At 39.8% G+C, this 13,449-nt stretch overlaps 1 protein-coding gene across 1 annotated transcript in view; it reads left to right on the top strand.

Annotated features, from left to right (window-relative positions):
• Positions 1-13,449, top strand: part of NCKAP1L (NCK associated protein 1 like) — a 162,220-nt gene that overhangs the window by 55,049 nt on the left and 93,722 nt on the right. Inside the window, exons 18-21 of the mRNA XM_018568674.1 lie at positions 3,118-3,237; positions 4,763-4,902; positions 7,527-7,658; positions 13,214-13,432. Coding sequence (XP_018424176.1) covers positions 3,118-3,237; positions 4,763-4,902; positions 7,527-7,658; positions 13,214-13,432 — 611 coding nt within the window. The remainder of the gene's footprint in view (positions 1-3,117; positions 3,238-4,762; positions 4,903-7,526; positions 7,659-13,213; positions 13,433-13,449) is intronic.

Below are 13,449 nucleotides of genomic sequence, written 5' to 3'. Positions count from 1 at the left end.
TATATATATATAGGTATATATCTATCTATACATACATACATACTATATTGCCAAAAGTATTAGGGTGCCTGCCTTTACTCGCACATGAACTTTAATGGCATCCCAGTCTTAGTCCATATAAGTATAGGCATTAGGTCCAGGGTTATGTTTAGGGATTAAGTTGAGTTAAGAGTGCATATAAAGCCAAAGATTTTTGCTATAGCGGGGCATGTTTAAAACCTCCTTCAGGTTTGTATTGCTTTTTGTGAAACCGTCCCCTGTCCCCAGGGCAAAAGTAAGTAGCTCACTTATTTGCACCCTCCATTTGCTTATACTCAACTTTATTTTACTCCCCTGCCACTCCCTCTGCCCCTTTACACAGAGCTTGTTCTGGGCGAATGCAGCATTAGGGAGGAGGTGTTGGGCAGGATTAAGTGTGCCCCTTGCTTTTTCCTGCCTGGGCAAGGCACAGATTCCCTTTAAAGGCATTTTGTTCCCTTTTTAATGGGATGTTTTTTGGGGGCTACAATCTTTAATGGGATGGTTTTTTTTGGGCTACAATCTTAATCACATTGTCAGATCTTGCTCAGTCCTATTTTTCACAATTAATATTCTATTTTTATACACTCCGTGAGCATATTCACTCTGAGCAGTTGGTGAAGAACTCCAGGAACATTTTTATTAACAAAAGACAAAAAAAAAGTTTACAAAAAATGATACTTACCTGAACCACAGAGCTGGCTTGTTCTTAGGCTGGTCCTTTTAGTTTCTCTCCCCCTCCTCTGCAGCGGTCTAAGGTCCTATAAATCATCATGCCTATACACTGTGTATAGGATGTTGAGGAACATTCTAATGCTGCAGCGTAGGAGTAGACAGGCTGGAGGGAGCGATGTCACACCTGGCTGACTCAGGGCTTCAGGTGAGTATAATTTTGTTATTTTTTAACCAAGACAGAAAAGAGCCCTTGACACTTTCAGTACGGGGGTAGCCTAACTGCAAGGGTTAACAAAAATTTAAAGGAAGAATTTCAAAAATGTCAAACATTTTAAAGAGGAATTTGGAGTTCTTCTTTATTTGAACAAACTGAAGAGAGAAGCTGATTGGTTACTAGGGGCAACTGCTCCAGATTCTTCTGCTCCAGTTTTGATAAATTCCCCCCAGAGTTTCCTTTTAACTTGTATCTGCTTGCATTTAGTTGTGCGCATAATCCAGTTTATATAATCAGGTAGAAGTATGGCGTGCGCCGCTCACAAACCCTAGATTGGTTCAACCTCCTGGAAAACCGGGTGATAAACACCAGCAGGGGCTCATTTTATGCTCCACCGAGCGTAGAAATCCATAGAGGAAAAAAACGATACACTACATGAAGATTCAGAACCTGAATGAATAAAATTACCAGCGTTTGAATCTTCACGTAGTGCAGCCATTTTCCCCCCCTGGATTTATATAATAAGACATTCTGCTGATGAGGTTCAGTAAAATCCACATTAAACGCAATAACAGAAACATCTGGTCCATTACATACTGCAGACCTCAACATACACGGAGTATCTGAAACCTTGTTCCAAACCTATCCATAGGTCCTAGCAATGGGGCATGTTTTATGAATGGCAGCTAAATAACATTGTAACACATGCCCACAATATATGGTATGATTAGTAGACATTCACATACAATCATCCATATTGAAGGTTAGTTCTATTTGACAATAAGACACATAGGTAATGTTTAATCTTTATTTTGTTAATGCTAGTCCAAAGAGCATCAACATCAGCTAGCATTTAACATGCTTTGAGCAGTTTTCCTAAATCCCTTAAAGCTGAACACTAGACAGATGTAAAAGATGCAAATTAATGCAGCTCGATGACACATTATTCAATTACATTTTAAAATTTTAGCAGTGTAAGCACCTGAATGTGATCTGGTGTCAGCCTCTGCACTCCCTTTACAGCCGAGCTGGAGTGTGAAAAGAAGCAGTACAAGAAACCAATCAGTTCATGAGCTGACAAAAAGCATACTGATAGGAGGAGAAAGCCATGATGAGCTCATCATAGTACTGTTGCTCCTATACTGTCTGTTAGGGTCCCTCAGGATAGTGATTTTGAAGGGACTTGAACCCTTAGTGGGACTCAAACCCACGTCTCCTGCTAGGACTTATGTTGTTAAGATTTCCCGGGATTCGATCATGCTGCCAGCTTCAGACAAGTACTTGGGAATAAAGAGTCACACCAAATTGTGTATTCACTCTATATTCAAAGGTTTATTGTTAAAACAAACGGTTATTTGTGAAACTAAAAGGGGGATAGTGGAGCATAAACCAATGAAATTCATACACGTATACAACAAGACAAAACTAATGATAGTAAGGATCAGGAGATAACCTTGGAGGGGTTTTGCAAAGTAAACAACCAAAGGCCCCATCAGAGATAAGAGATACAATTTGCAAAGACTAACATTTTAGAAACATCTCAAAGTGGTTTCTGTAGAATATACTGAAAAACACAATTTTGCTTGCTCGGACATTAACTATGTTTAACCCAGAAACAGGCAAATTAAATGAATCACCCTTTCACTGTCCAAGTACATGCTCAAGTCAGCAGCCTGGCTGCACAGTCTAGCAGGACTCTGCAAACCTCATGACTGGATGGACAAATACAGTAATACCTCGGTTCACGAACGCTTCTGTTCGCGAACAATTTGGTTGTTCAGAAAGTTCTGCAAAATCTTGCTTCCGTTCGCGAACTCCACATCGGGTGACGAACACAACTGCGGCCATCTTCCCTGCTCTGACACGTGGTCGTGGCTTCCTCTAGTCGAGATCGCAGTCTGATCGCAGTTTGATTTGGTTCGCGACCAATTTGGTTCGTGACCAGAATCGTGGAACGAATTAAGTTTGTGAACCGAGGTACCACTGTATACAAACCCTTGGGCAGGTCAAACATGTTCTATATATGTATTTTAACTGTATATGAAGCTATTTGCCTATAATTTCCCTTTAAGCCATGCCCATACATTCTCTGCTTATCTGTGCCAGTGAAATAATGATTAAAGAATACTTACTTACTTACAAGTGAAACATGTAGATGCATGGGGAAATTCATGTAAGGCACATAATAATGTTTGTTTTCTTATTTGCAGTACCCTCACCTGAAGAACTGCAGCTTGGGGCTCTGTAACAGTTTTCTAGATGAAATTAGCAAACAGGCCTCTGGTTGTATAATGGACATCTGTGCAGAGCAAAGTAATCTCAGCGAAAAGGTAACTTCCTTAGATACAATACTAATTTCAAATAAGAAGGTGAAGACATTTTGCTTCCTAAAAACCTTTGAGGATTCCTTGTATGTGTTGGCTTTCAGTCTCTTGTACTGGCCTGACTGCTGGCTCATGAAGGGGCTTTCTGTGCACTGTAAATTCCCAGCTCCTGACAGAACAGACAGGAAAGTGGGGTTTAGCAGTAAATAGTTTTCTGCTTGAGTGCCTTACTTTTTCACATGCCTTTAGTTATAGTTTTCTCCATGTGTCCATGCCTGCCAAGCTGTCCAGCAAAAGTGACAGTAACAAGTGTTGGGACAAAATGTAATACTGCCGGGGGGGGGCTTAATATGGTTCAATATTCACCAAGTATTCAAAAATTGTCAACAGTAGTATCATAAAACACCATCCCTGATCTTAATGTACTTTTATATAATTACAATAAATAACACAGAATAAACTGCCACAATAAGCAGTCTATGTATGCAGTACAATAATTATGTACGATCAAGCGCCAAATAGCAAACCACATACAAAATATTCCATAAGAATATGAAAATTGTGTACAGACCAAGCTAATGGAATAAGACCCCTTAACACTTCGGAATCTTATCTGATTCCTTCATCAAGGAGGATTGGTGGTAAATCATCTTCCCTACATTTTTAAATACCGTGGACTCCCACAAATTGGCCATGAATTCTGCATTACCTGGCATGAGGAGAGTCCCAGCCTGTGCTAACCATTGTGTTCAGAAGCCCATGCCCTGGCTGCCACACCCAAAATGATTGACATGTGCAGGTGCTTGGAACATATTCTGACCACATAGCTACCCTCGATAAACAATAATTATATTACCATGGTTACTTTCTACCACCATGGTTTAAATCTGCTTTAAAGAAAATTATAGATAATGGCTTGTATAATAAAATAAAGAATTACTATATTGAACATTATATTTATATGTATTAACTGCATTTGGTAATGCTAGCAGGTATTTTTTTGATTAATATGAAGTGTGATTTTATATGGTAGATCCACTTAGATGAGCAATGGTATGCTACACAGTATTACAAATACAAGCGTCAGTTTTTCTTCCTTTTTAATCTTGCTTGGAGGACACAAGTATTGCAGGAGATAGCTTACTACTTTGTTTGTTGAGGATATCATTCCTATTTGTCACCTACATGGCTATTCACTAAATGGTGAAGAGTTTGGAGAAGGCAGGGGAAGTGAACAATCTAGCTGATTTGGAAAAATGCTCCAAGTCAGCTCACTGTCCAGTTCAGCTATGTTGTCCTAGATTGTTCACTTCTCCTGCCTTCTCCAAACTCCTCAACCTTTAGTGAGTAACCCTGTTAGTATCCATGGCTGGAGAATCTGGCACTTGGCATTAAACTAAATGAGGGCTGTATTAGTCTCCACATTAGGGTCCAGAAAATTAAGAAGAAATCAATTCTGACAGACTTCACTCATAACTTGACTGCCACTTTTGCTGTATCTGACTTTTAAAATCATAATTCCTTTTTTTAGCTGCTACCGAAGCACTGTGCTGCATCTATCAGCAAAGCCAGGAATAAGAAACTGAAGAGGCCCCCACCCAAAAAAACAGAGCCTGAAAGAGAAAAACCGGGTACAGAAAGTAAACGCAAAGATCGCATCATGACCACTAAGTGAGTAAAAAGCCAAAGCAAGCAAATAAATGACTGAGCTAACTGTCTAATTAAATCAAACAAAATAAATAAAATTAATATAACCGTGCAACAATGTCCATACCAAAACAATGACCAGACTTCAATATTGAGAGACTAGAGAGACCATGTATTTTGCTATAAAGGAGGGTGTAGTCCAAAAAACTTGCAGTGAGGCTTTTATGCATTTTAGAGGGAATCATCCCTAAATAGTTATTAACTAGTGAGAAATCTACCGAGGAAATGTATAGCTAAACTTCTCAGGTGGGCCATACACAAGACTTCATGTTACTCTCTGAAACATTAAGAGCGTTATTCAGGAAGCACCCAAAGGATATAGTCGTAGCTTCTGCTAATCCTTTGGTTCACTTCGGCCTCTGGAGCCCTTTGGTTCAGGCAAGCTCAAGGGCTGCTGTACGGGCTATTCACAATAATAAAAAAAAAAACAGTGTCCGGTCCTCCTTCTGATCCATACCAGACCCTTTAAGTCTGGTAGGAAAGTTAGGAGGGGCCCTCCCGAGTTAAAAATAAAAAAAGTGTGTGGGGTTCCCCCCAAAAGTCATACCAGGCACTTTAGGTCTGGTAGTAATTCTAAGGGGGAACTCTACCCACAAAAAATGTGGGTAGAATGTGGGGTCCCCCCCCAGGAAAGGGGGGGGGAGGCGAGTGTGCCATACCAGGCCACATGCCGTTGACATTGGGAGGGTGCCTTTCCAGGTGTCCCCCCCGAAAAAGCACTTGCCCCACGCTGATGAGGATAAGGGCCTCTTCTACCACAACACTGAACTGGTAGTTGTGTTGGTCTGCAGGCATGGGGGCTTATTTGCATCAGGGTAGCCCCTTTAATAAAGGGGGCACACAGATGTTGCCCCCTCTTGTGAATGAGTAAGGTGTACTTGTACCCGTAGTTATTCACTAAAGGGTTAAAGTAAAAAGTAAATAAAGAGCCCACACTTTAAGAAAAAAATCCTTTAATTGAAAAAAAAAAAACCCCAAAACAAATGTTTTTGACAAGTCCTTTAATAAAAAAATTCAAATCCCCAAAATTTAAAAAAAAATAATCCACAGACAATCATGATGTTCAGCGTTGTCCACTCAGCCACCAACTCGTCGAAATAAAAAAAAAAAAACAGATGCCCACTGACCAGCCAGCACGCGACGAACTCCTGATGCAGCATGAAAGATTTACAGATGATGGCGCCAAATGTAAACACATAGGCGGAGCTAGCAGTGACATCACCGCTGGCTCTGCCTATCTGTTTACATTTTGCCAGCATCTGTAAAATCACTATTGCAAGTGGCGGAAAAATTAGGAAAAAACCGGGGGGGAGGGCGGAGTCTGGCGTGATTTAATGGTTGGCTCCGCCCATTTGTTCTCATACAATGACAGGCTACTGTCCTCAAATGACCTGATGCTGAGTCAAATGGCTTCTTCACCTCTGCTCAGCCGGATATGCTGAGCATGTTCGGCTGAACCGAAGCGAGCCAAAGTCAGCCATACTCAGGTGAAGTGAATGGCCGAACGGTGTCCTGCTTCCTTCATGTCGACTCATCTATTTACTCGGTTGCCTTCGGCAGCTTAGTGAATATCCCCCTAAGTTTAGTATTTTCAGGTTTTCACTTGTTAATTTTTTATGACATCCTCACTGCAGTTTCCTAGACTTCATACTGCATAGAGTAAATGGTGATATACTGTAGATCTGATGATTTTGCATTGTATCCATGTATTACCTGGTGAGATCAATCTTTCATACATTTTGGTTGCTAGAAATGGCCGACATACGTATGGTACAGTAAGGGTAGATACGTATGTGCATTGCAAGTTTGGGATGGATTTCTACCCATGGCTATCTGTCTTGACTGATCTGATTGTATGGTGGGGCTGTTAAATGGGGATGGGGGGTGTTCATCAGGTCTGGTGTAAGTCATGAAGTCAAGGTTATCAAGTCAAGTGTGGAGCCTGGGTGTGAGTACTTAGTTATGTCACAGGGAGGTCCTCTATTGCATTCTGGTGCGGTAAACAGATTAACACCTGGAAATAACAGAGACAGGGTGTGGCGCCTCATGTGGCCTGAAAAGACTGGCTGTAAGCCCAAATATATCATTAGAGAAGCATAGAGGCTGCCTTTGATGAATGAGCTCTCCCTATGAAAATGCTAGCTTCCTGGCTATCTTGCTGATCATCTAGCTCCAATACTGACCCAAAATGCTATGCTGTTAAGTTGTTGACTTCTCACCACTCCTTGTGTGGGACACAAGAAGAGTAGTTAGACAGTCTTTGCAGAGCTTATACTATGCAAAAGTATTTTAACGTTATAAACAAAAACAGCAGCAAAGGGTGGGGTTGGTGGGAGTGCTTAAACTTGACTTATGCAAGCTAAAAAGTTTGAATCCAGCAGTTTTCTAAACTCACTTGTGATTCATGGAACACCACCCTTCTGATACTGAATTATCTTTATGATTGTAAGCTCAGTTCTAGTGTGTTCATATGTAAAGTGCACAGATCTTATGTGAATATATGTATATATAAGTGGCCGTGTATGTCTTTATGTTTTTTATTCTCTGTATAATCATTACTTTTATCTGCATGTGGATTTCTTTTGTAGCATGGACAAACTGCACCTGACCCTCAGTGAATTCTCTATAGCACTAAATCATGTCAAAAACATCATGGTGTTCGATCATTTGGTCACTCCAGCAGAGTACCTGAGTTCCCACTTAGAGATGAGACTTAATCGGTAGGTATTTGACATTATGGTATGTACTATGTGTATGAGCCATAATGAGACTGTGTTGTTACTTCTGTTTTTCTGCCGTTTCCATATCATTATATTGATCGGTTTTATCCGTACTGTATACACTTAATGGATATGCTGGTGAGGTTTTGTGTGCTCCAATCCACATATTGGCCACCAAAGTACATTAGATTTCTTTATATGGTTAAAGTATATGTATAGGAAAAAAATGTTGTTTTGGGTAAAGTAGGGAAGGGTTTATTCTTTCTTTGCCCCATAAAGGTATACACACATTTTAAAGTGAGCCTGTCATGACATAAATATGAATGCTGCCATTGCTAAAGTGCTAATTCCTTGGTTGATGTGCTCATCTTTTGGCTTCATTGTCCGCTGACCCAGAATTAAAATACATATTGTGTGTTAAAACCAAACCAGTGACTTAATGAGGAAAAATACCATGAATATTACAGCCAGGGAACTAGATACTTATCAAAAATGGGCAGGAACTGTAACTATGTATGACAGGTTTATTTTAAAGTGAACCTTTTCACCTAAGGAAAATGAAACTAATATTAGAGGCACTCCTTATTTGCACAGACCTAAAGCAGAACTTTATATTTATATTATCTCATACTTTAAAAAAAAAATTGTATTCACTAATGTCATAAATATACAGCACAAATAGATAAAAGCAAGTAGCAGTTGCATTTAGGAGAAAAGCAAAATTTACAGAGATAATATTACACATGTGCATAAAAAGACTCAATTGGGAAATTCATGAAAACTGGAGCAGACAATGACAACCAATCGGCTTCTCTCTTTAGTTTGTTTTAGTTAAGTTTTAAAAATGAAACAGAGAAGCTAATTAGTTGCCACGGCAACTGCTCCAGATTCTGTCTATTCCAGTTTTTATTAATTCCCCTCTATATGTGAAACAATATACAATAAATTTTGCTTGGATAGTCTTCAAATTCCAAAGCACAATAGGCCTGTGCTATAGGGTTTTATGGCCCACTCCTAATGGGGTACAATAAAGCACTAAATAACAGCCAGAACACTTAACAGATCCCAGTCAAAAAAATAGATGGTCTGGACTGATAATGGCCAGTTGACACTTAACGAGCTCTACCAATAAAACTAGTTTCCAAATTTCACGTAGTAATCATAACCAAAGACACACATTACCCCTTCTAGGGAGGCATACAACACAGATATGTCAAGTCTGGTATCTATACAAAGCTAGTTTCATAACAAACAATGATCTATATTTAATCAGGTGGGTGCATTAAATTATAACTTCTTTGGTGAAACTGACATAAAGGAAGGACCAGGTGAGGGATCATAAAGTGCTGCCGCCCTCCTGTCTCAGCCCCTGGGCCTTTCTGATGTGTTGGGGGAGCTGGCTCAGTGACACGCTCTAGAGTACCCACAAAAAGCTGCTGCAGGAGGCAGCTAAAGCTCTTGTTTCCCATCAAGAAACAATATCTGCTAAGAGACGTGTTTTAAGAGAGTCAATACCAGATACATTTTCTGCCAACTTCACTGAACTCTGCTGGAACCCATAGAACCCAGGATTTTGCTAAGTAATTTCAGTCTTATTCCCTTTTTGTTTTACTGTTGTATTATTTGTCTCTTTTATGTAAAATAATTTTGTATATTGTTTGCACCGTTTCCTTTATTAAAAAGTATCCTTTAAATTGTTAAGCTTATCTCTACGCTCTAAATAAGAACCTAAAGAATCCTTGTCTCTGTGAAGAGTGCTACCATATTTTAAAACCTGTTGTATTCCTGTCTGGAGAGAAAGTGAGCATCACAGGCATTCCTTTAGTTTAGAATTGTTACAACTTTTGCTGGGAATGGTGTGCGTTTCTGTTAAAACATGTGGTGGCAGCTATCATTTGTGTATGTAAAGGGTTTACTACAGAGTTAACCCACCCCAGGGACAATCACTCTCATTCTGCTGGCCTTAGATTGTTGTCCCACGAACTGTAAAATCTCTGTGCAGAGTGAGGCTGAGAAATTATATTGTCATGTATTGGTGGCAGCACGGTAGGATCGGAACCACGTATCGTCACATATTGGTGGCAGTACAGTGAGATCGACCCTACCATTCATCACAGGTTGATTTAAAGAACCACAGGTACTTCCAAGCACCACAAAGTGTCTGCACCTAAGCACTGTTGTTATATATATTTATGTTGTGCCTCTACCTCTGTTGGAGGAGGATTGGTAATGCCCAAAAATGCATTGGCTACCTGCTGATACAGTTGCGACCAAGAAAAAAATGACCAGTCTTTTAACTGCATCTTTCCTATGCCCTTTTCTCCACTGTGCACCATGTTAAGATGACTCTAAACATAGTAATTAAATCACAGGAGTGAGCTTGGAGCAGTGGCTACTTTACAACACACACAGAGACCATGGGGAACAAAAGTAGCCACCATCCAGAAGGAAGGACTGGGCCAGCATGAGTTAAGAGATGATTTGAGGATCTACAGCTGAGTGATACACAAATAATATACATTTTTGTTAATAATTGAGCTACTTGCATTTTTGAGATTAAACTCCTGAGCTCAGTGTCACTTTAAGTTGTTCAAAAGATTTGCCCGCAAAGTGACATGGCAGTGATTTGCAGTTTCCAGCTTGAAAGTATTTCATCCAAATATTTAGATTTCAATATTTAAGGTAGATAATCTAGATATTAAAGTAAAATTAAACATTCAAATTTTTTTACATATATCTACAGCTGGCAAGCAGTAGACATATGCAAAAACATTTAAAAAATAAAGAAAGTTACCAAACAGGTTGTTAGTTACTTGTGTCTCCGCCGCTCGCTCCCGTCCAAAGATTCTCGAGCGGCCGTAAAGGATCATGGGGTGAGCGCCTGCGCAGTAGAGATCTTTGGCCAGGAGAAGAGGAGAGACACAGGGTAAGTCAATACACGCAGCCCAGCAGCGTGCACGCGCACAGACACTGTGGAACACAGAAGACACAGCAGTTAGCGCTGTATCAGAAACCGGCACCAGCGCTGGAAGGACTCCTGAAAACTACTGCAAAGAAGGAGATGATCGGATCAAGAGGCATCATTTAAGGTAAGTCCATTTTTGCCGTGATTCATTTTCTTAAAAGAGAACTATGAGCCAACTTTTGTTTGCCCATAGTTCTCTTCAGGGTCACAGGAGGACATATACTAATTGCCCGCTATATGCTGAGAGCGCAGGGCAGCGACTCACCCGAGACGGATCCTGACAATACTGTCGAGATCCACCCCATTGGCTGAATGACAGCTGGCTCTGCCTCCCTAGAGGCAGAGCCAGTTGTGCCCGCCCCCTCCCTGTCAGTTCCTCCAGGTCAGCACTGGAGAATTGGAGAAATCCGTGCAGGGAGAGAATCGGGAAGTCAGCGATCGGCGTTATGTATTCACTGACTTCCCAATCAATAGAGCTGACCTGTGACAGCTTCAGTGTCACAGGTCGGCTTAAATTATGGGGATGAGTGTTTTTCACTCACCCCATAATTCTCATTTTGAGCTGGCTATGTTGAAATGTCAATTAATAAGGAAATCAAGTGGTTCAGTTTCATCAGAATGCCAACAATTATTTGTGAAATATGATCTAAGATCCAACTGTTAACACATATTCTGGTTGTTGTAATGCAATACGATATTGTATCCAAATTGTAAAGATAGAATCAAGACAAACTTAAAGAATTTCCCATTAACATCACTAAATCAACCTTTCAAATGTTTTGGCAGCATCTGGAGTTGCTATTTTTCTAGGTTGTTCACTTTTTTTTGTGCAAACGTAAATGTTAAATATTCAAGACAAAATATTTAATTGCTCAAGGCAGCAACAACCTTTGGGCATACCACAACAGCTATCAGCTGCTGACATGACATGTTGTCCATTCATCACAGTCCAGTTACAGTAAAAAAGGCTGTACGCTCAACTCAGCTCTTCAGTAAATGTGTTTATAATTACAAGTGTACAATACAGCCAACCAAGTCTCTATAAATGTATTTATAGAGCCTTTTTGTTATCATTGTTCGGGTCTTCAAGGTCAAAGGTGTATTAGGCACAAGGTTTATTGGTATATGATTAATTATGGCTGTAACCTCCTGGACCAGTCTGTGAGTCAAAACTTTCATAACAATTTTGAAGTCATCACTTGAAAAAGGAATATTTGTCTAAAGTGAATTAGACAGTGGGGAGGTCCTTGTTATGTTTGTCATTAAATGTCATCATGGCTTTCCTTATGTAATTCAGCAGTTATATATGAGAGTCAAGGGATCAAAAATATTGGGCTGCCCAACAGTACTATTGGGTTGCCCAACAGTACCTGGAGTGATTTGTATATCATTCATTTATTATCAATGAGGTTCTCTGATTCTGTTATATGAGTGGAGTTTAACAGCAAAACATTTTTACAGTTGTTCTTTCCTGAGCTTCCATGAATGGAATATGCATGCAGGGTAGTGAAGGGAGTATACTTTTACCATTTTCCATTATTCACAGACTAAAAGGATTTTCTGATTTATTTCTGAAAGTAGAAGCTGAAGAGTGACACGAAACAATATAAAATGCTGCTTCTCAAATCAAAGTTTCCTGTGTTATTGTGAGAGTGCCACTAAACTCTATGAAATGCTGCTTTTGATATCAAAAGATTCCTGTGTCACTGTGAGAGGTAATCATGAAATTATGCAGACTGGTTCTTCTTTACAAGGCTTGCTAAATCCCAGGAGACTGGAATCAAATGCCTCTAAAAAAATACAGCAGACATACTGTATAAATCTTTAAAATGGTTCCATAGTTCCCCATAGAAGTGTATGTTCCCTGGCTCCTTTAAAGGGAAGATCCACCCAAAACAGATTTCTCCATTGTGGTTTTAGTAGGGAATATTTTATCTATTGCATCATATTCAGCGCTTGGAGGGGAAACCTCCTCTGACCCCCCCAGCCTGTGACAAGCTAAGATCTCAATGGAAAGCCAAGCTACTCTTGCTGTTGACTTGCAATTTCTCCATATAATCCTATCAATAATCCATATATGCAATCCATAATCAATTGTAAAATTATTTTTGTTCTTGGAAGCCCTTCTAGATTTTTCATTGGAAAATGTGTCATGGTTGTGCTAGGGTTAGGTTCTTGGATCCTTCATACATTCTTTTTGGCCTTACATTTATTTATGGATCCTATTTATGGAAGTAAGATCCGATAAGGAAATTAAAAAAATGTTACATTTTAAAGTATTGCATGTCTACATGCCTATATCCTATTTTGTTTTTTGTAAAACTCTGGCACTCTCTGCAGACAAAAGTCCCATATGAACACACACACACACACACATATGTCCCTACTATAACACTGTATTCTGTATTTATGTCCTTACTGGAAGAGAATAGCTTTATGTATCCTGAACACAGAGGAAAATATACAGTATGTCTATAAACCCACTGTTAGTGTAATGGTTTTGCTATATGTTGCATCACTAAGTAGTAGTAATTTTTGTAGCTGTTGTATTTAGAGATTTGGCCCTTATATACAACTTCATTCTTTCTAGGGCCCTTGTATCGATGACGAACTGGAATCCTGCCATTCGGGAGATTCAACGTCCATCCGAGGTTTTAAGTGGGATGAGATCTTTTCTCTGCACATTGCAGTCTGTTGCTCATCTGGTGAATATTGATGTCACACGTACTATCCGCAGCACACTACTGCAACAAACCCAAGCAAATGATGCTAATGGAGAGCAGACTATCACCACATTGTATACCAACTGGTAAGCGTTCTCCTGTC

The sequence above is a fragment of the Nanorana parkeri genome, unplaced genomic scaffold (genome assembly GCF_000935625.1).
Source record: "Nanorana parkeri isolate BGI_ZX_2015 unplaced genomic scaffold, ASM93562v1 scaffold33, whole genome shotgun sequence".
Lineage (NCBI taxonomy): Eukaryota > Metazoa > Chordata > Amphibia > Anura > Dicroglossidae > Nanorana > Nanorana parkeri.
This window is presented reverse-complemented; position numbering and strand designations above follow the sequence as displayed.